The sequence below is a fragment of the Cyanistes caeruleus genome, chromosome 4 (genome assembly GCF_971803275.1).
Source record: "Cyanistes caeruleus chromosome 4, bCyaCae1.hap1.1, whole genome shotgun sequence".
Classification (NCBI taxonomy): Eukaryota; Metazoa; Chordata; class Aves; order Passeriformes; family Paridae; genus Cyanistes; species Cyanistes caeruleus.
In genome coordinates this window covers 78,736,456-78,759,139 of record NC_141704.1, presented here as the reverse complement: position 1 = coordinate 78,759,139, position 22,684 = coordinate 78,736,456, and the positions used below count along the sequence as shown (strand labels likewise).

The 22,684-nt window shown below is 37.8% G+C and overlaps 2 protein-coding genes across 2 annotated transcripts in view; one reads left to right on the top strand and one right to left on the bottom strand.

The window, feature by feature from the left end:
* The window catches only part of LOC111923307 (solute carrier organic anion transporter family member 1A2), a 43,007-nt gene extending 29,067 nt beyond the window's left edge, over nt 1–13,940 (bottom strand). The window contains exon 1 of the mRNA XM_086885490.1: nt 13,722–13,940. The gene's annotated coding sequence lies outside the window, so the exon portion shown is untranslated. The remainder of the gene's footprint in view (nt 1–13,721) is intronic.
* Nucleotides 311–4,260, top strand: IAPP (islet amyloid polypeptide). The gene is made up of 4 exons (XM_023919031.2): nt 311–395; nt 800–896; nt 1,035–1,169; nt 3,822–4,260. Exons 2-4 carry the CDS (start codon nt 817–819, stop codon nt 4,009–4,011), a joined length of 405 nt encoding a protein of 134 aa, XP_023774799.1. The 5' UTR covers nt 311–395; nt 800–816; the 3' UTR covers nt 4,012–4,260.
* Nucleotides 13,941–22,684: the final 8,744 nt, after the last annotated feature.

Sequence of the window (22,684 nt, the reverse complement as noted above, 5' to 3'; positions counted from 1 at the left end):
AGGGAATTATTACCTCAGCAGCTTATCAGAGCTGTAAAATTGAGGCTACATTTCTGATGTGCAGTATGCTCCTGCAGTACCTTCACGAGGGCATTCTGCATACACCAGGTGAATATTTACTGATGTGCTAGTGCAATAATGACCCACCTGCCTCTGCTCCTCTCTGGGGCACTTTCTGTCTATAGGGATTGGAATTAACGACAGGCTCTCTCTGCTGCCTGATGTCAGAGCTGAGAAAGGTGTCAAGGATATATAAGAGCCGTATTACTTGCCAGGAAGGAAGAGGGAAAAGGATACTCCAGAACTAGATGCAAGCTTGGAATTGTTGGATGCACACTTCTGGCTAACCAAGAGGGCTTGCTGGCTTCTCCAGTTAGATCTGTGACCACAAAAAGGTAAATAATTCCCCTTTTGTCTTACTTTACTGCAGTGCAACAGATGTGCTTTAGAAAAGCACAATATCTCCTATTATTAATCAAGAGCATTTTTCAGGGAAAGACTGAGACCAAGTTTAAAGTAAACTGCACTGAGGACCAGAATTTGAGACTGAGATATGTCAGGAAATGCAAACCAGAGATAAGGGATAGGATTTGAAACTACTGGATGGAAAATGAGTTACTGCTGAGAGCTGTATTTCTGAAACTGAATTGTGTCACTAAACTTGAGGGGATCATTTTTCTCACTCTAGCCTGTGAAAAAGACTAGCTGCTCTTGATTTAGGACAGAATGGGCATGAGTGATAGGATATGCTGAAGAGTATTTGGGTTAGCTTTTGGTTTTGAATCATTGTTCTTTTCAGAAAGTTTGGAAGGAAAGATGTGCAACCTAAAGCTGACAGTTTTCTTCATTGCACTTTCTGTCACTCTGAGCTGTTTGGAAGCTACACCTATTGAGAGGTGAGTAACAAATAATCATGTTTATTTCCTGTTAGGGAAAAAGGTGTTCAGTTTATTGCATGTGTTGCTTTTGCTTTCATGTCTCAAATAATATAAAAATAGAGCTATTCAAGCTCACTATTTTATTGTTGTTCAAAGATTACTGTCTGTGGCTGATGATCTATCTGATGGTACTTCCAAGAGACAAGGATGGATGTTGCCTGTAATGTCACAGAATCCACTCTCAGGACTTAGTGAGGAAATGCCAGAACAACCAGCAGCAAAGACAAAAAGGTATTGATTTTTCCTTGTTTCTTCCAGCCATATCAGATTGAATCATGAAGCAAACTTTGTTCCAATGATATTCTGCTACTTCAGAGACTTCACTTCTGCTGTTCTTTCTCAAAAAAAGAAATTAAAATACCCTTATAACTAAATAGAGCTTTCCTGTAAGCACAAAAATCAGCTTTTCTATAACATAAAGATCAAAGCATTCAGGGTAGAAAGTGAAATCCAGGGATAAACTTGGAAATCATTTAATCATTTATAATTATTACACTTCCATAAATTACAACTACTACATTACCTTGAGAAGAAAGGTATATTTTGCAAATGCCTTATTTTTTAAAACATTTGCCAGATTTCCAAGCCTGAAGGGGAAAAAAAAAGAAAACATACCCTTCCTAATAATGCTACTGTTCTGCTAGAATGGAATTATTTTATAGTACAAAGGCTTTCAGTAATTAAGCAAATTTTTTAATCACATAATTAAACATTAATTTAATCCCAGGAAGAAGGAAAAGAAGAAATTGGTTCTGATAGAATTTCACTTCTCTGAAATACTTTCTCATTTATAAATACATAAATTAAATTTCCAGCAACTTTCTAACAAATAAAAAAACATTCCAGGATTTATCTGCAATTTGTACTAAAAAGATAAGCAGCACTGGACTATTCTGCTTTTCACAGAATCATCAAGGTTAGAAGAGACTTTCAAGTTCATCTGGTTTTGTCAGGCTTTTGAGTGAATTTCTTTCAATGACAATTCTGTTATACATTAATTCAGTAAATAAGTATGTGCATGTAGTTGCCTGTTCCTCTCTCTTTGAATATATGTTTAAAAAATTCTATTACATGACAATTTTTGGACCTTCCAATGTAATTTTAAAACAAAGTTTTCACATTTTTACAGCTCTTTGGAAAAAAAAAATATATATATATATATACAAACCTCTCCAAAATAACTGTAGTACTCAAACACAAGGCATCACATTTATGAGTGTGGTTTGCATTATCTGCTTTTCTGGGGCCTAGAATCAGTTTCACTGGGTGAATTGTCTGCTGGCAGCATATATTTACTTAAAGGCTACTGACCACAGAGCTAAAAGGGATGCTGGGTTCAGCCAGGTTAGATGTGAGACAGAAACCCAGGAGCTTCCTGTAAGGGCTGGAGCTTTAAACTTGGGGTGTCAGGGCCTGATTTTGTAGCTTTAATGGAAAAGAGAATTCTGCCTCCACAAACAAAGCAGGATCTCTGTGAGAACCACTTGCTGTTTGAACCTCATATGTTAAGGACTTTATTAAAACCAACAGTAACACCCATGAAAGTCAATGAGAGGTTATATAAAGCCCTCCCCAACAATTTTCTTTTAGTGCAATTACACATTTAAAATATTAATTGCTGAAAAATTGCTGCATACCTACTAATGAAGAACAGATATAATACAGACATTCCTTTCACAACTGCTCTTCCACTTGGATTCTTAGATCAATACAAATTATTCAAAAAGGTTACATAACATTTTAGATGATAGATTTAATAATCAGTAAGCAAAGGAATATATTGGCAACTACTCAGGGTTTTAAAGTGGGATATTGTTTCTCTTCACAGTAAACTTTAGCCACAAACTGGTGTCTAACTCATGCCATATCAGCATGAAGAAGTCCAAGTAAATAAGCAATAACTCAGTAGGCAATCTCAGCAAGCAAGTCTTTTTGTCTGAAGGAACAACACAGCAGTCTAAGAAACAAATCTGAAAACCAAAGCTCTCTCAAGCTAACTATTTTATTGCAATTAAAAAAAAATAAAACCTCATGCCCCATAAGTTTTACATGGAGTTCTGTAAATGGTCTGTTGGTTCAGTTCATAAAATGGGGTTTTTTTAGATATGATTCTTCCTTGGACACTTTTTTAAGTATCATTCAGCAAAGGATTCTCTCTCACCACAACAGAGCTTGCAAGTTGCTGGTGTTTCAAAAAAGATTTGGCTGTTTTTCAGCAGATGAAACCTGTTTAGTCAGAGTTTAGTAGAGAGAGAGAGAGAGAAAGAAAGAGAGAGAAAGCTAAAGACCATCCTAAGTGATACTGAAGTTGGCAGAAGCTGTCAATGCCTGCTACTTCTCATAATATGTGGTGCAGATGGGAGAAGGTTTTAGGATTTAATCCACTTGGTGTGGACTGGAATATTACCACTCACTTCAGTGAGAGCAGGATATGATTCTGTGGAAACACGAGAACTAAATAAATGTTAGTGATCTTCATTATGTTAGTAATCCTCATGATATCAGCAAGAGCTCTAAATAGATTTAGAAGTTCAGCTGAAAGTTAAACATTTAGTCATTGTTTTCACTTAGTGTCTTACCTATACTATCATTACAGCTTTTCTAGATGTCATAAACTGCTGTGCAGGATATCAATAAAAACGACATATGACTGTTCAGGTCTCTGCATTTGAATAACCCCCATCATTAAAACTGATAATAGCACCCAGCACAAGGATTTTTTTCAGGCACAAAGTAGGTGGTGGGAAGATTCTAATGTTCCTGTATTTGTGCACATATTCAAAGAACTCCCACATTGGCAGAGCTCAAATGACTATGAGAAGTGGCACACTCGATTGCTCATCGTTTGACTTAATCTTGGCTCTCTTTGTTTCACCTTGGCAGTCACCAGCTGGAGAAGAGGAAATGCAACACGGCCACATGCGTGACACAGCGCTTGGCCGATTTCCTGGTGCGCTCCAGCAACACCATCGGGGCCGTTTATTCACCCACAAACGTGGGCTCCAACACATATGGAAAGAGGGACACAGCAGGGCTATTGAGCAGAGAACCCCAGAACCATGCACAGCTTTAGGGTGTTGAGGTGGCTGCTGACACTAGAAGCTCGGTTTTTAATGTATTAACAACCTCTTGGTCATTTATTACTTGTACAGTCTTACCAGTGCCTTGTTTTCTGTGTGTGTCTGTGGGTGTGTGATTTATGTTTATCATTCCACTATGCATGTGCCATGACATGCATAGGCTATTCTTTCAACTCCAGAAATCTGCTTGTTAAATTCCTTTGTAAAAATCTTTCATGATAATAAATGGAAAAGTAACTGCAACAAGGTTTTTTTAATCATTATTACCATTATTATTACTATTATTATCATTATTATTATTAAAAGGATGAAAAAGAGAACCCATAATGTGTATGTCTTTATAGTCACAGTTTGGTAAGAGAAAGAAATCACCTTAATTAAAGAACGGTAAATATCAGAATGCCAGCAAAAGTTATGTCCTAATGAAAGTAAAGCAGAAGAATCTTCTGGTTTTGAAACATCTGCAGCATCCTGTTTTGTACAACTGAAGGAACAACTAGATGAGAAAAGGTGCATTGTGCACCATAACCATAAAATTATGCTCTTAACTCAACAAGCAAGGATGAGTGGTCTTGCAGCACAGATTTCTGTGCCTGCTGCAGGGGATTTTAAGGATTTGCAGTTCTTATGTTAAGATGGTATCAGTAAAATGTAAGCATAATAAGTGCTTTTAAATATGAATATGATAAAGCTCTGATAACTATCTAGCAGAAACTCTAGTCCTTGGGTATTCCTTTCCTTGAATAAGAGTAACAAAGGGAAGAGTATAAAACAAGGAGTAGTTCAAGAGCCAAGATGCTTCATAGCAACTTTTTCCACTGGCATACTTAACATTGCTGCCAAAATCCAGGGAAAATATTTCTGAAATGGGCAAATCTTAATGAGAATCTGACAGTGTTATTTTCTCCTATCTCAGGCCAGAATCATGCAGGTTTAAAAACCTCTAAGTTCCTTTAAAGTGTTAAGCAAATTTTCATAGGGGTGACATCTCGTATCACAGAAATGGCTGTTTTGTCCACACTTTCTCAGTGAAAGGCTCATTGTCATCTGAAAAATATTATTATCCAATTATGAAAAACATTCAGTAGAACCTTAGTTCTGGGGAAACAAATGAAAATTTAATAACTCCTTTCAGTTGGTTTGTTTCTGTTATAAAGTACACCTCAAAATAGAAACATTATTGATAAATTTAGTGTTAAATGGCATATTCACTTCATTTCACAAAAATACATGGGAATGAAAATTACTGCATAGGATTGCTGTGTAAAAGTGTTACTAATTACTCTATTAAGAAAATTTTCAATCTTCATTAATGCTCTAATGGATATTAATTCTGAATTTTACAGAGAAAACCATTTATATGGTATTAATTTTTTCTATTTCTGCCAGCTGAAAATGCTTTCTATTCCAGTTACTTTTGAGCTGCGTTGACCACGCACACTCTGTGCTTAATTTGTTTTTCAGTTAGAATATTTATGTTTCAGAAAACAAATGAGAAATTGAGAGGACAGCTTTGAAGTGTCACTGTGACTTGGTTTGTACAGAGGAGTAACCAAGTGGAGCCTTTCCTGTGGGTGGATGCCAATCTCTAGGCTGACCCCAGCCTGGAATATGAGCAATGCTTCTTGCACCAGCTTTTGTTTTTTCAGCTTCCCTTTGACAAACCCCAACAAAGCACAGGCTGCCCATGCACAGCACCAGTGGAACTGGGTACATTAATTTCTGCCTTATGCACTCTTGAATGTGGTGGGTTTGACACCAGCATCGATTTCACATGGCCAAACTATTCCACAAATCCTGAAAAATGTAACTCATATCCTAAATCAGTGGAACCACTGAGACAAAGAGGGGGACCATCTCGCCTGTATTCAGCTCCTCTTCATCTAACCAGCTGTCAGTGCTCTCCTGCTATTTGGTGGAGGAAGACAGCTACTTCCAATTCATCCCAGCTTAGACATCTATTTTAGGATGGGATTAATCACTCCTGAAGTGCCTCTATTTCCTCGTTGATGATAGAGAGCGTCTAGACAATTAAAGCTCTGAAAATGAGCACTTAACTTTAACATAACTAGAGTTAGGTGACAGGAATCTCATCTGCATTTGGTATGAACTGTTCAAACTAAAATCAGTCAGAAAAGATTTGGTTAAAAAACCCACACCACCAACACCTCAGACTCCAAATCAACTTTTGTTCTGAGCTATGTTAGTTAATTCATCAGCCAGAGCATCCTGAGAAGCTTCCTTCAGCGAGATTTGTTTTTCCCTCCCCACATTCCCTGGAGAACACAGCTCTGCTCCCCTTCCTCCTGCTGTTGCTGCACTTAGGTCTCTCAGAGAAGAAGGATCTAGCCTTAGTAAGTCTGGATACAGGCACAATCCTAAGGGAATGAGCCAGGAAAACAGTGGCTTGAAAAGGGAGAGGAAAAAAAAATTAATAATTAATTAATAATAAGGATTTAAGCATTACTTCATCATCTCTGCAAACAGCATAACAAGAATTTGCAGACTATGTAAGAAAAAAATTAACTGCCTCTGTGCATTTTTTAAATCCCAGTATGTATTTCTCAGCTTCTTCAGGGATGTAAATATTTCTTGAGAAGAAATAGCTTGGGTTCTTTTTCTATTCATCTGGATTCCCTACATCTTTCAGAGAATATGCAAGTGGAAAAAAAATACAAAAAAGGAAAATTAAGAATACAAACAATGTGATAAACATGCCTATATTCCCTTTAAAAACTAAAAATACTTAATCTCTGCTTTTTAGAATGTTCTATTAGATTGTGTTTTAAAAAAAAAAACAGAAAGAGAACATAATATTGAATTTCACTAAATGAGAAGGGGAAGAGTAAAAGTCATCAAAAAAGCAAAAAAAAATTATTATTTTAAAAAAAGATTGTAGGAACATGAAGAATGGTTTAAATGGAATTGTGGGCCCTTGGGTCTAATATTTCTTAGGAACTATGACAGCTTCATAAAAGACAGGATTTATATCTTCTCATGATGAATAGAGTTGAGGAAAGAAATTGATTTCACTTGTAAAAGCTTAGGCTAAAACTAAGAAAATACACAATATTCACAAAACATAAAATGTATTTTACTAATTAGTAAATTTTGAATTAATAGTTTCAATTTCTATTAAACAAATTAGCTATTTTTAAAATAAATAAGTCTCTTGATGAGAGTTTTAAACACTAGACTGACAAAGCTTCTGTTTACTTTCAGTGGGATTAGTTATTAGAAAGTCTGGATTTTACTGAATGGCTTTCACTACTAGAAAGGTAATATATTGATACCCTGAATAAAATCCTTTTCCTGTAATGCACTACTGAGTATCTTCAGTAGCTGCTGTCTTCAGTCTATAGATTTATGCTGGGTTTGAGTCAACAAGCTCATTTACAAATACAGTTTCACAGATATGGTAGACTTTTTGTTCCAAGTTACAAGGTTAAACAATTTTGTTGTCTAAGTTTGTTATCACATAGAAAAGGGACAGCCTTGCATTGCTTTTGCAATGCAAGGAGCAAAAAGCTGTGCTTAGGAATGGCACATCTCCTTGCTCTACACAGAATAGTGGCTGAAGTCACATGAAACAGAATCTCTCTATGGGATGTGACAACTTCTGTTCCAATCATCCTACTGTTATCTCTGTTTTTCCACATTCAGAAAAAAATCCCACGCTGAAAAAGAAAATATTTTTGTGCAGCTGTGTAAGGCTCCAGAACCAGACTCAAACTCAGACCTGAAATCCACCATTTAAACTAAGCTTCGGTTTAGGGACAAAAATCTGGATTCTCTAGTTTTCTTATAAACTTCAGACAAATTGGTTTCCATCTACAATTGCTATGAAAACTATGTCTCCTTTACTAGATTCAGTTAAGAATTATTTCTCTAAATAAAACCTATCTTAAAATCAAAACGTTAACAACAAGTCTCAAACTAGGAATCATACATGCCATGAATGCTAAAAGTCATGTCATAAAAAGCTCACTAAAGAACAAGACAGTGATGATAAAACAATACTTAAAACTGCTGTTCATTGTGCAAGAAATTGACTCCTTGAATGCTAAATCATCTGAATAAAAAGAACAAATTCAAATGCATTTTAATCCTAACAATAGGGCTGACTTGAGTAACAATCATGCCATAATGTCACTATTTCCTAGAAATGCTTTTAAAAATACAAAATAGGTTTAATTATTCAAATTAAGAATCTTAGATCTGCCCCTACTATAATATTTTTTTCCTCTCCACCTTAAAAGACTCTTTTTGATCCTGCATTAGAGACAATGAAACTGTTTATTATAGCCTCCTTTATAATATCCTAAATATAAATAATTACAGCACAAGTAACCTGAGATCTCCAGCAGAATAGCTAGTGACATTTATTATTTTGCATTTCAAAATTAATTAATATACTGGGATGTATCAAAATAATTGGAGTTGTAATAAATAATTCATTACACATGTGAATTTAAATAGCTGGAATCAATTCTAAATTAAGTGCTACTCAATAGGGTTAAAATAGCATGAAACCCAGAACATGCTTATTATTATTTACACTCTCACCAGAGGCAGACCACTTTTTTTCAGATGGAATCAGTCTTTATTCATTAAGCAGTCCCTTTGGAAGGAGTCAAAGTGGAATTTGCTTCCACTAGGAGAATTGTGCTAAAATTTAAGCTGCCTGTGATTTATTGTCAATCCAGCACTGAGGAAGCTGAGCTACTTAGCTCTCAGAATACATGGCATTTTTTAATATCATTCTTGAATGAGCTCACTACCTGTGTTGCTTGTCAAAGTAGCCATGTAACAGAGAAAATTATATTTTGTCATTTGTTTATTTATTTGCTTTACAGAAGGAAGAAAAAAAGTGATCATAAAACTGGAGGAAAGGATAAATAATGTTAAGGCTGCAAAAGACATTAATTCTTTTTCCATGTTCATTAAGCAACTCGCAGACATTTTTTTTGTTGTTTCTAAATTGTTTGCTGTGCTATGGTACAGGAAGGAGAGAGGAAAAACTAAGAATCTGGGGCAGAGGATTCTTTGTCTCAGAGAAAATGCAAATCTGAAGCAGCCTGAGACAGCAGGAGATGGTCAAGTGGACCTTCAGAGGAAAGATTAACTCACTGGCTCCAGGTACTGCTTCTGATTTCAAAATGACTACACAGTGATATTAGAAACATTTAGGCTGGGAAGCACTAGGATCATCAACTATTAACCCAGCAAGTCCCTAAATGTCACAGTCCACATGTGTTTTTGAGCACTTCAGTACCAGTTCTGTGAACACAAACACTCTGAGTGAGCCTAACACAGCACAGAACTACTAATCCATGTTATCTGGAGTGGAACAGCTGCAGTGTAAGTCTCTGCTTCATTCTAGTATTATTCCTCTCCATTCCACATCTTAGCAAATATAACTTCTGTGAATCAGCACTCACAGCTGTGAACAAAAATAATTTAAACCAAACTTCTTCCACATTTTTTACAAATTTTAAACAATTAGCACTACAGATGAACTAATGACTGCAGAATGATTTCTATCAACTACACCCTAAGCATCAAAGAATCATAGAATATCCTGTGTTGGCAGGGACTCACGAGAACCATCAGTCCTGCTCCTGGCTGTGCAGAGAAAAGCCCCAAGAATCCCACCATGTGCTTGAGAGCATTGTCCAAATTCTCCTTGAGCTCTCTGAGGCTTGGGGCTGTGACCACTTCCCTGTGGATCCTGTTTCAGTGCCTGACCACCCTCTGGGTGAAGAGCTTTTTCCTGATATCCAGTCCAAAACTCGCCTTGCTCCATCAGCCTTTATGTCTGAAAGGAAGCTGTACTCTGGAAGATAGTTAAGACAGCGTTTTTTCCAGAACAGTATGCTGCAAAGAAAGACATCACTGTGTCCCTAGAAGGGTGTACATGAGTTCAGGCCTCAATCCAGCAGCCACAGTAATTTTACTGTGCTGTCCTGTCCCTTATGTGATGCTGACCTAAGCACAGGGGCCCACCTGTCATCTTCTGGCACTTCCCTAATTTCATCATCATTTTGCACCCCGAAATCCTCAGCAAAGATATGCCCACAGATCACCCCAACTAGGGACTGTGCTAAGGAACTTCCCAATAGCTTTCCCAGAAAGATCACTCCCACCAGGAGGGAAGTTTCCCCTCTCACTCAGAGGGAACACAAGAGAACCTGAATTCCAAATGCCTTCCTCCATACAGTCGGAGGTTACAGGCTGTCTCTAGGAAGTGCTGCTTGGACTGGTGCTCCTATAACAGGCAAATCTCCTTTTTAAGGCACTATTAATTTCCAGCCTGGCTTTTTTCCTTTTTTTCCTCTCCCCTTCTTGTTTTGGGAAAGTTTGAAGGGAGGAAAGAATCAGTGAACTAAACACTGCTTTGAAAACAGCACAGACAGGAAAAGCAGCCGGGGAAAAGATAACAGAATGTTTTCCAAATCTGCACACAGACACAGCTTCACACAGACTCTCAGTCACAAAAACAGCCTGACTTAGATGTATAGCTCAAGCAGCTATGCAGAAACAACATGGATTCATCTAGTGATCACATAAGGTAACATGGTACAAAAGAGTTTTTCCAACCCTGAGGTCAAAACCAAAATTTTGAAGAAGGCAAATACATTTTTGTTGCTTAGAAAAACTTTTTGGCCAAAAGCCACAGACGCTTTCAGACTGGTATCAAAGTTTTCAAACTTAATGAATCTGTACTCTCCCTCAAAAGCATTCTGCCATGTGTTCAGGTAGGTATTTCATAATTAATTTAACAAACTAGAGGGAACATATTTCTGATGTTGTTTTTCAGAAAACTAATGATTATGTTAAGATCACTATCAAGCCATGAAGTACAAATTACAGAATCATGGGCTATCCTGAGTTGGAAGGGACCCACAAGGATCACTGAAGTCCAACTTCTGGACCTGCACAGGGCAGCTCCAAGAATCCTACCATGTGCCTGAGAGCATTTTCCAAATGCTTCTTTCTACAAAACCTGGCTAGAATAAGAAACACTTGTAAACCAGGAAATAACTTCTGAGTCAGTTTAAAACCCCAAAACAGAGTTATTTCAGATCTCTTGCATCACTAATAAGAGCAAGCCTGACATTGTGAGAGTTCTGCAGCACAGCAGCAGCAAAAAAGCCTTGGCATTCAGGCCATTTCATTCCCACTCTGTATGCATGCACAGGAGCAAACACAGAACAGGACAAAATTCTGCAGCTTCAGGTAAACAGGAATTTCCTCTTTGCATTTAATTTGTGGGAAAACACACTGAACTTCCCAGTTTCTGCTGGGCCTCAGCTGACTAACCCACAATTTTATTATTTATAATTGCCCTGCCAGAACTAATATTAAAATTTATTTTTATCTTCTAAAAAAATTCTTTTTGTCAAAATCTCTATGATAAGTGACAAAAGAATAAGAATATCAAAGGAGTTTTAAATCAGGACACGTGTTATTACCTGCTTTGGCAGATGGGGAAGAGTGACCTAAGATGCATAATTAATATTGTGATCATTGGCCTTGCAGGTAAAGTAGGAAAAAATGGAGGATAGATGCAATTCAGGAGGCAGCTAATCAGCAGCCTGGAAAATATGCCAGAGATGTAAGTGAAAATAGAGAACAGCTAAGGTAAAGGGATGTCTATAGGTGATAGAGCTAACTTTTGCATTTTTGAGACCAAAATGCATCTTAGGGGCTTCATTCACCAGCCCAAGAAACAACACTTCTGTCTGACTGTCAGGACTCAAAGATCATATGCTTTGGACAGGTTTTCTACACAGGAGCTAGTTTCATTCTAGAGGTGAAAATCTCATTTTCTCCATTTAATCATCATATCAGGTAATAAGTTTGAGTAAAGGCTGCAGTATTTAACCTAATGCTGCTACATATCTATGGAAAGAATCAAGATTGTGCATGTTTTAAGGAATTGTTTTCTTTAGCCTCTATTCAGCATGACAAGAAAGAGGCACAAGTGACATCAATGAATGACCATAAATTTTACTGCTCATGTATTACACTACATTTATTTATATATCCTGAAAGGGACTGGAGATTGGGTAGGTGACTAATGCTGAGGTAATAAATTGCTGAGAGGAGAAACCTAAACTTAACTGTGAACTTCCTCTTCATACAAATACATCCATCACATTCTAATAATATGAAGTGCAGTTCTAATGAAAACTGATCTGAACAATTTTTTTTTTAATCCCAACATCTGCATATAATGCATATTCACTCACCAAGCAAGGCTCTTGAGTCTGTTTGGTTGTATTCTACAGAATTAAAGAACTAGAGAACTAGCATAAATCTCTGTGGCATCAGCTTTTCTTGTGTCTTCCATATCTCATAAAATCTCTTTTTTCCCCTTAAAGTTTGCATAACATCTGATCACTGGGATCAAAATATCCATCAAATGAGTTACCACAGACTGTGAACTTGTTATTTCACATGCTGGGTGACACTCAGTGCCTCACAATCTCTCTCTGATATCTGTTTGAAAAATTCTTAGTGGTTCAAACTGAAAAAGATAAGCTGGAGTCAAGACCTAAAGAAATTATGCACCTGCCTCATCACTCTCCATGGTGTTTCACTCTCAAACCTATTAATCAGTGCTCATAACACTGCTTCACTGTGGCAGTAAGCAGGCAAGAATACAGACATTAAAATTATAATGGTGGTGTAAATATGCCTATAAAGCCATTTTCTTTGGGCAATGTGCTTTGCTATCACTGCCAGCTTCGATTGTCAGAATGCTGTGGAATCCCTCTTTGTAAAACAGCAAGTTTAACAGTGAAATCCATGTAAGTCTTCAGACTTTCCAAAGCAAAACTAAGTAACAAAGTCACACACACCACATATCAGGCAATGTTTAAATACAAAGCCAGTCCAAGAAAGCCCCCAAGTGCATGAGCATAAGATAAAGCAGGAGTATTTTGCCTAAGGATATATCACTCAATATCACCCATTAAAATTCTGTTTAACCCTGTATTGCACCTACCTGTGTTAGTTCACTCACACACTCTTTAAACCTCTGTTGTTTCCCCCTACTTCCTACAGAATGCTTTTGCTTTTCAATGCATTAAAGGCTATTGTTGCAGCCACAGAACACTCCCATTGCACTCATCTATGCCCAATATGCAACAAATAAAAATAAGACTGCCTTCTCCTGTTGATACAGCCCCTGCTCTCCTGGCCCTGCAGCTCTTGCCCCCAAACCCTTCTCGAGACTCATGGTCACTATCCTGCTATGCTGAATCTCAGCACAAATATGTTACTTGAAATATATAAATCAGTGCCCAGAATAGGATTCTGCAGTGACCAGTTGCTACTGCCCAAGGGATCAAAAGAAAACCAAGGTGGCCGGACTGGCTGCACACTTGAATACAATTACATAGCTGAATTCATACACAAGTAAAATATAACCCAGAGGAAAGAAAAAATACCAGTTTTCTAGTGAAGCACAGAACAGCATCAATTTCTATAAATGAGGCTTAACTGGACAGGGAATGATTGCTCTGAGCCTGTGGTATGACTAGAACATTAAAGTCACTTCTGATGGCAAGGCAGAAGTGACCCAGTGCCCTTACTACCTCCCCATTTCCAAAACTGACCCCTTCCTCCCTTCTACCTCCACATCACCAGTTTCTCACTGGCAAGCCATGGGCTATTGATGGCCACCCACACTCACCCTTGCTCCAGGCTGCACCTGAGAGATGGCTTAGAACTGACTAAGGGCTGCAGCCCCACACTGCCTGGAGAGCTCTTCACTCCTCCCACACCCAGGTCCCCTCTCTCCAGCAGAGCAGCAACGTCCAAGCTCAGTGTTCCAGCTGCTCATCTCTCTTTCAAAGAAAACTTAGGAATAAAAGCAGCTGTGAGTCAGGAAGACAGCCAAGTTTGTTTGCCCTTGAAAGGAGGTGGTCACACACAGTGAAAGACAAAATGCACAGAGAACTCCGAAGGAAATATATCCACCCTACTATCTCCTCTAGGCATTAGTCAAAAGCTCCCCAGGTTGGGCAGCAAGATACCATTGTCACAATCCTAAGGTACACTTCTTCTGTGCTTTTTTGACACAAATAAAGGAAACCCCAACCTAAGGGCACACACCTTGCCCAAGAGGAAACACCTTACTCATAGGCCAAGGTTCCTTCTCATTGTGTATAAAAGTCAAGCAGTTTCCTCACTTTACTGCCAGAAACCTCCTTAGAATATACTGGCAACTTCTATAAGAAACAGGGTCAGCAAAGAAAGCTTAAAATGCTTAAAATAAATTTTAGAGACAGAAGCTGTGATCATACATATACGTGTACATGTGCAGTAACACCCATAGGTGACTCCTGAAAGTCAGCAGGAGTGTACTTCTACAGAATGAAACTTTTGGAAAACAGAGAAGACGAGGGCTAAATACTTGGAGAGCAGGAAAAATGTGCTCTTCCTGAGGCCACCCCTCAAGTGTGAAAAACAGAGTAAGAGAAGCCTGATTACCCACCACTTTCCCCTGAAAATTTCAGATGCTGGCAGTGTTGCAAGCTATAAAGTGAAAGACAGGGACACCTTCACACTGTGAACCCTCTGGCTGGAAAAAACTTCCAGGTAGATGACAAAGCAGAGAGTAAAGCACACTTTAATTCTCAGCATGAGTGTGGTTCATCCACCAGGGCACAAGGATCCTCACACTCCTTTGCCTCCTTCCTTCTGCCAGGAGAGCAGGTTGGAAGTGTCCCTGCTGCTTCTGCAGACACAGGCCATGGGTGTCAGCAACAGGGCTGGGTGATGGACTGTTCCACATGGGGTCACCACTTTCAGTCCTTGGTTGTCATGATTCAACACCTTTGTCATGGAAAAGGAGAAGACAACCTCAAGGATCCTGGACCAGGCTGCCTGCTCATCTGAAAGTCCTTATCTTCCCTGCTTCTGCCATTGAGGCTGACAATATTAAAGAAATACATACATATGGAAAGGCATTTTGTGAATCCATAGATACACCTGAGCTCATTCCTTTCTTACAGGAATCCCTGATCTTGCACTGAACTCCTGTTTTCTCCATTAGCCACTATCTCAACAACCAACCAGCACTGCTCAGGCCATCAAGGAAGTGATGCTACCCAGTAGGGAACTGCTAAGATGGTTGTGAGTGTGGAAAAGTCCTTTATGATCACTGTGGCTCTGTTCTTCAGAGATACCTTCCAAGCCTTCCATTTCTGTTTAATCAGATTGAAGCATGAAGTTTTCTTACTAAACTAAGAATCTAATTAATAATAGACTTGCTACAGGTTTACAGACTGATCCCCTGTATGAAATATCAGCAACAAGAATCAACATAATTGATTAATAAAGAGTCAAGCTGTATTACATACAGGGCAAACAATAGCTCTGCAGATTTTTGTATCTGATGGCTACAGGTTTCAGAGGAGCACAAACCAGCACAATTAGTGGAAAGGCTGAGTTGGGGGAGAGGAGGTAGGAAATAATCAAAACACTATCAAAACAAAAATAAAAGCCTCAGTGAATGTATTCAAACACTAACAAGTGCTGAAGGGTCCTCAAGGCTGTGATGTGCATCATTTCTGGGGGATGTGAAGAATTAAAATAACTCCTAATGTTATTTAGGTTCATAGCTTGCATTAGCCATAGGAAAAGAAGGCAAAGAAGAAGAAAAAGGACTTGGACAATGAAATATTAATATAAGCTATATATAGCTCTTAATAAAAAGAAAGCCATCATATGAAAAGTGAGCTAGAGAAAGGAGAAATTGATATTGGGGAGAAAAAAAGAAAAAGGAAAACAAGCTGAAATTGAGAATAGTAATATAATTCTTCAGCACAAAGTTTGGAGAGCAGAAAGATACCCCAGAGGCTGTCATTATACCCTGAATACCCACAGCAGGGGCAAGAAAATTTAAACCTTTCAAGACATTCAATAGTTAAAGAAAGTGCTAATAAGAAAATTCATGAGCAATTAAGGCAAAAAAAAAAAAATCCATTTACACTAAGCTCTGGAAACAAACAAATAAAGTATATTAATAAATATAATAGTAATAAAATATGGTGTAAGTAGCACTTCAGTCAGTCAGGGTTTGGAAATAATTTCTACCATGGCCCAGCATACACATTCCTCTGCAAACCCAAACAGAAATTATGGGAGCTAAAGGGCTTTGTGCTAGCAGGAATAAGATTCTGAATATGATGTCTCTTGTATTGGGGAAAAGTACAGAAGAAATCTGCCAAAAGCCTACGGAAAGGCAAAAAGTTCCTTCACTAAAGTGTCTAAGGCAATTGGAAGGGAATAAAGCTGTTCCTTAAATCTAAAATACTCACACCCCACATGTGGAAGTATATATTTCTTCTAAAAGGAATTTACATTACAAGAATGTGAGCAGAGTTTTATCAGATGACTCAGGCCATTTGAGAAAAAAATTAGTCAATTATTCTTGAAACAGGTCACTTCATACTTTTGGGGTATGTTTGTTTCAGGGACCCATTTGGTTCACTATGGAAATTTAATGAGCAGTACTAAATACTTCCCGAAAAAAAGCAAAATTAAAAGCATGCAGCCTCTCTCCTTGTTCCTGCTGAAATCTATTAAATTCATTGCCTTGGGAACTTATCTCTCTTTTTCAAGCTGAGGCCTTTACAAAGTGATAAAATCTACTTTGGGTTTTCTCCCAAAACCTAGTGCTCAGATAAAGAAATAGCATCTGTTACTTTATTGATGAGAAGTCTGTATTTCTCCCCTGTTCATGCTGCATTCAGTTTTGCTCAGCTACAGCCGTGCTCTCACTGCTGCTCCCTGTCCTTTCTCACCTCTGTGTTCCACACACTTCTCCCACATCAGTTGAATTCCACACATGAGTCAATATTTTCCTTTTTAGCCAGGTAAGGAAGAGACAAATTGCACAGAATAACTGCTAATTTTTTTTTTCTACCACACCCTTTCTAGACTGCAGCCTTTCTAGGGGGAGGTAGGAATAATGGCACAACCCTTCAGCATCATACTGAAGTCCTCTAGGTTCCTCTGTACTCCAGAAGAGAAGAAGAAAGTAGAGCAGTTTACAAATACTGAAGAGGTTTTTTTAGACCAGCTTAGAATTTATTAGCAGGCAGGAATTTCCTTCCTGCTCATATAATGGCTCCAACCTTGAACAAACTTTTGTGTCACATGGCAGAAAAGAGAAGACAACAGCTACTCATCTCATCAAGAATCTCCTGAAGTGCTATTGAGGTCAAAAATTGGCACCAAACACTTAAAACACCTTTATGTCAGGTGAGATATATGATACCTGGCAGTGTAATTTTGATTTTGTATCAATTACTTGACTTTTTTTTTTTTAAGCACAAAATACCTTTCATTCAAGCAACGTATGTTTGATAGCTTTTGCTAACATCTCTGAATATTAATACCTTCTTCCATACTCACATGTGCATTTCGACACTCATAGACAGGCAAGGATTCAGAACACTTCTAAAATTATTTCTGTGGCTGGTTAACTGAATGAATTTTCTGGAAAAGACAAGAAAATGCTAGTCAAAACAAAATTCTGGAACTGAACAGCCATACAGTGAGTTAATACAATCTTCAAACAAATCTAGCAATAATACAATCAGCATTAGCTAGCCCTGAAACCAGTTCTCCCCTTAACAAGTGATAGGAGTAAAGGAAATGTCCCAAGTTGCCCCAAGGGAGGTTTAGATTGAACATTAGGAAGATTTTCTTCACCAAAAGGGTTATCAAGCATGGGGACTGGGCTGCCCAGGGAAGTGGTTGAGCCACCATCCTTGAAGTGTTTTAAGGATGTGTCATGTACAGATATTGTTTAGTGCTGGATTTGTCAGTGTTGGGTTAACAGCTGGACTCAGTGGATTTAAAGGTCTTTTCAAACCTAATTAATTCTATGTTTCAGTTATTCTTGGAGAATTCTTTCAACAGTAAGGTTTATACTCACACTTCCCAAATTTTCTCCAGTTATAAGTGGGTATACATCCACCCAAATACACATCTGCCCTCTTACTAACCCCACTGAAACACCAGCAGGTCCAGCTGAATTTTGCCCCTCTCTACATGATTGTTAGTAGGAACTTTACAGGACTTCTTTAAAAGTGAGGGCTGAGGGCTTTTTTAATCCATGAGAAGAAATCAAGAAGAAAAGCCGAGCAACAAAAAATTGAGGACATTCTGCTTCACCCTCCTTGATAATAAATTCTGCTTTATAGAACCATAGGATGCTTTTAGGAAGAGACCTTAAAGATCATCCAGTTCCAAGCCTCTGCCATGGGCAGGGACACCTTCCACTATCCCAGGTTGCTCCAAACTCCATCCAACCCGGCCCTGGACACTTCCAGGGAAGAATTTCTTCCTAATATCCAATCTAAACTTACTCTCTGTCAGAGTGAAGTCATTCCCCTGTGTTCTGTCACTCAAGGCCCTTGTCAAGACCCTCTCTCCATCCTTCCTGTAGGCTCCCTTCAGATACTGGAAGGCTGCATTCAGGTCACCCCAAAGCCTTCTCCAGGCTGAACAACCCCAATTCTCTCAGCCCTTCCTCACAGCAGAAGTGCTCCATCCCTCTGATCATTTTGGTGCCTCCTCTGGACTTGTTCCTACTTTAGCAGGTGCTCCTTCCACTTTCTCTCCTGAAAAAAAAAGAAAAATCTACCTTATGCATCAGCACTCCTACAACCCATCATTCTGATAGTTACTGCTGTCACTTATTGCAATAAATACTCATTCCTGCCTGAGATTTGGAGGAGGATTCAGGCAGACAAATGGGGTGCAGGACAGTAAGAAAAATTTCATCACTAAATGTATTATTATATCATTTATTATTTATTATGATGTCTGACCTTCAGTTATCTTTGAGTAGCCTTTTTTTGCCAGAAATACACCTGGAATTGTAACCCTCCAATCCTTACAGTCAACAATAAGCAATCATTGGATTTATATGGTTTTTTTAACACTTTTCAAATGTTCAGAAATAGTATCAGCATATTTCATTTATCAGTAGTACTGTTTGGCTATACAGCTTATTTTCTAACACAAACTATTTAAAAAATACTTCTGTGAATGTATGCTGTGGTAAATCACATTTATAAATTGGCCTGTGATTAAACTTTTATAAAATGTAAATACTTCTTCCTCTGAAAAATGTGATTAGGCAAGGGCCTTAGGGTGCCCAACAAAGTCAACAAGTGTTTTGCTTTTGCTTTAAGCCACACAATTCTCTTATTATTCTCTACACTGAAAAGAACACTGTTTGCTGTGTCAACATAGCAAATCTCCAACAGGAAATACTGGAGTATATGAAATAGCATATTTATTTGTCAAAATACTTTTGAGGAGAAAGGGTTGTTTGTGGATATGAAAAGACCAAGGGACTGTTTCCAGTATTTCACCGCTTTTCTGTAGTAATTTTAAAGGGTAATACCTAAATAAGGTAAGCACTCTCAGAATCAGGTCACAAAAGTTATGCTATTTAACACCCTGGTATTTTTTTAAAAAGTCATATATTGAAAAGAAAGGAAAATTACAGATTATTTAAAAGCAGAAATCTGTTCCTTGACTTTGTAAACTAAGGTGTCTTGCAGCCAGAAGAACCATGCTGACTTACATACCTGACTTACATTCCTTTTGCCACCAGTAAATTCACTGGCATTCTGTATTTGCTGAAGAATATTTCCAAAAATGATAAAAAACAAATGCAAAAGTTGTCTGTTATGTGAAAGATGTTTACTAAGTGTGCCTTTTTCAAAGTTAATGTCCATATTATTCATACTTACATAAGCTCCCACTTTCAGATCCCAACAAGGTGATTGTTAAGGTCATGATTTTTCTGTCAAAAAAGATTTTGATTTTAAAACTAGATGAATATATTTATATTTTTATGAATTCTGCCCAGAAGACAGGGCCATGCTGACCTTTTCAGAGAAATTATATGACAAAGGAGAAAGTGATCCTGATAGCATCATGCTACTAGAAAAAAAATTCATGTTCCAAAAACTTTGATCAGGTTCAACCTCTGATGCACCAGCAGAGTTAAATGACAGCATCTGCGTGAAAATGAATCATCAAAAGGGACTGATGAAAAAAAACATTGCAGAAGAGTTTCTCCCTCTGCAAATGTTAGAGAAAGAGAGAGGAAGAGAAAAGGAAAAAGAAAAGGAAAAAGAAAAGGAAAAGTGAAGGGGGAGGAAGAGGAAATGGGGGAAAGGGAAGAGGAAAGTTTTTAATTGGAAAGTTGTGCAGTCAGAAAGCAAGAGGCCATGCTTTTCTTTATGTACAGCATTTTAATGTGTAGAAGTATGCTGGCCACATTTGCTCAGAAAAGGAATATTTGTTTACTTTGTTGGTTATTGCAAAGCTTTATGACAGAATGTTGCAAATTAAATTAATTTTTCTTCCACTTCAATTTATTCCAGTTATTTACACTTCAACTTATTTACAGATTAGCCTAAGCAGAGCTCATCTTAAAATGCCACACCTCAAAATGTGTTTCCTACAAACAGCAGAGAAACATTTGCCATTTTCCTTTATATCAGACTGGTCAAAGGCTTAAGACAGGCCATACTCAGTCCTCATCATGTCAGAATTACAATCCCTGTTCCTCTGCTGTTATTCACATGGTAATCAGTAAGGCACTCCTACAACAGCATGTTTAGATTGGAGGAAATTCTTCTCTGTGAGGGGGTTGAGGCCCTGGAACAGGTTGCCCACAAAAGCTGTGAATGCCACATCTCTGGAAGTGTTCAAGGCCAGGTTGGATAGGGGTCTGAGATGTGTGGTCTAGCAAAATTATGACCCTGACCATGGCAGGGGATTGGAACAAAATTAAGTACCCTTCTAACCCAAATTACTCCATCATTCTAAATATTTTTATGAAGTTGCTAAGTGCAATTTTCCTTTCAGCCTGTCTTATGCTGTTGGAATTATGATTTGTCAGACATTCAAATATTTTTTTCTAAATAAGAGCCTTAAAATGTTGTAGGGTTTTCTTGTCTGTTTGCTTCATTCTGTGTGTGGGAGTACATAATTTTTTTTCTAATGGGATGCCTCTGCTAAAGACAAAGATGCCACAAGTGATTTTGAGCCCATCCCTATAAGTAAGCCACCAGGTATTTCCAGTAACTGATAATTAAACCACTAGATTTTCTAAGCCCATTGCTCTGAAGAAGTAATGGTTATACCTGAATTTATCTCCAGCTCCAAAGCTTTCTTGATCAATATGCCTACTGGGTCTGCATGTGTTAAAATCACCAGTAATTCTACCTCTTACTCCTTTTTTTTTTTTTCCACAAGGGATTATTTCTGGGCCTATTCAATTTTTCAAGAATGAGATTTGAGTTGCACATGACAGTTGCAGAAGTCCCATATCCCATGATATTTCTCCATTATGTAGTATTTAATCTGTCATTGTTGTTAGAAATCAAGGTCAGTGGAGAAGGCTCAGCTTCCAGGTAGGAAGAACAAATAATTGACATTTTGGATTTTAAAATATACTTCTATATATGTACTTAGCAGTATAGCAGCACTTTCACCTTCCTAGCAACCTTTGTTCAGTTTGGTCTGAATTCCACACCAGCCAGTGCTGCTTTTTCAGGTGCAAGCATTGTATTTATCCAGAGATACATGTTGGCAAAAAGATATGTTTGATGGGAAAACATGCAGAGCCATCAAACCATGCAAAACTTGATAACATTCCAGGAAAAATTTTGTTTTGTGAAGTGCAAGAGGTGACCCCACAAAGGAAAGAATAAATTTGTCCAAAATGAATTTGTTGAAAGAGGAATGTAGCCCTATAAAGATCCTACAAGAAACCTAGAGTCACTACACAATATTCTTATGATCTCTGCAAATAGTCAGTAGCATTTGTACTAATTTCATTCAGTCCTCAGTTGGAGTAACTTGAGATGGGCTTACCACTACTGTACAGTCAAAATGAAGTCACACAGAAAAATAAAAGGTTATCTTGGTTCCATTCCTTGCTCAGAATGATCAAGGATGATCAAGCTCCATTTCCAGAACTACAAATCATAGCATGACTTTTTGCCATCACTTGCTTACCTGTGAAATATGTAAAGCATTTTGAGATTCTGAGATGAAAGTGGTCTTAGCACACCATAAAAAGGAATGACACAGAACAAAACAAAACCAAAACAAACCAGAAAAATAAATTGTTTAAGCAAATGTATTTAAAGTAAATCACATTTTTAGTGACAATGCTACCAAATCCTCTGGTTTAGAATGCAGCTTACTTATGGAAAAACTGCAGTCATAGTTTTATCAGTATCCCTATATAGAATTATCTGTATATATGCCATGGTGTCATATATTACAGATACCACCACAGAGCGTGGTCTTCTCTGTTGCACTAATAAGCCATGTAAAATAACAAAATTTTAGAGTTTTAAAACTCTATATAGAAATCATGTATTCAATTAAATTCTCAATGGCAAGGCACCTGTGACAGAAAAGCAGGAAATAACCAAATGTGTATTAAGCACTACAGTTGTTCATCATAAGCCCCTGAAGAAATGAAAAATAAAGCAGTTCACAGAAGAAGTCTCTGTCTCAGTTCTGATAGTTTCATTTATCAACAAACAAGTTCAGCTCCGTGACAAGACTACATTAAGGGGACTGTTAAACTACATGTGCCCA

What these genes read in the sequence shown, in the direction of transcription:
- IAPP (XM_023919031.2), top strand. Translation starts at nt 817, where the DNA reads ATGTGCAACCTAAAGCTGACAGTTTTCTTCATTGCACTTTCTGTCACT. An exon ending in GAAGCTACACCTATTGAGAG is followed by an intron (nt 897 to 1,034) that starts GTGAGTAACAAA and finishes TGTTGTTCAAAG; the next exon opens with ATTACTGTCTGTGGCTGATG. An exon ending in CCAGCAGCAAAGACAAAAAG is followed by an intron (nt 1,170 to 3,821) that starts GTATTGATTTTT and finishes TCACCTTGGCAG; the next exon opens with TCACCAGCTGGAGAAGAGGA.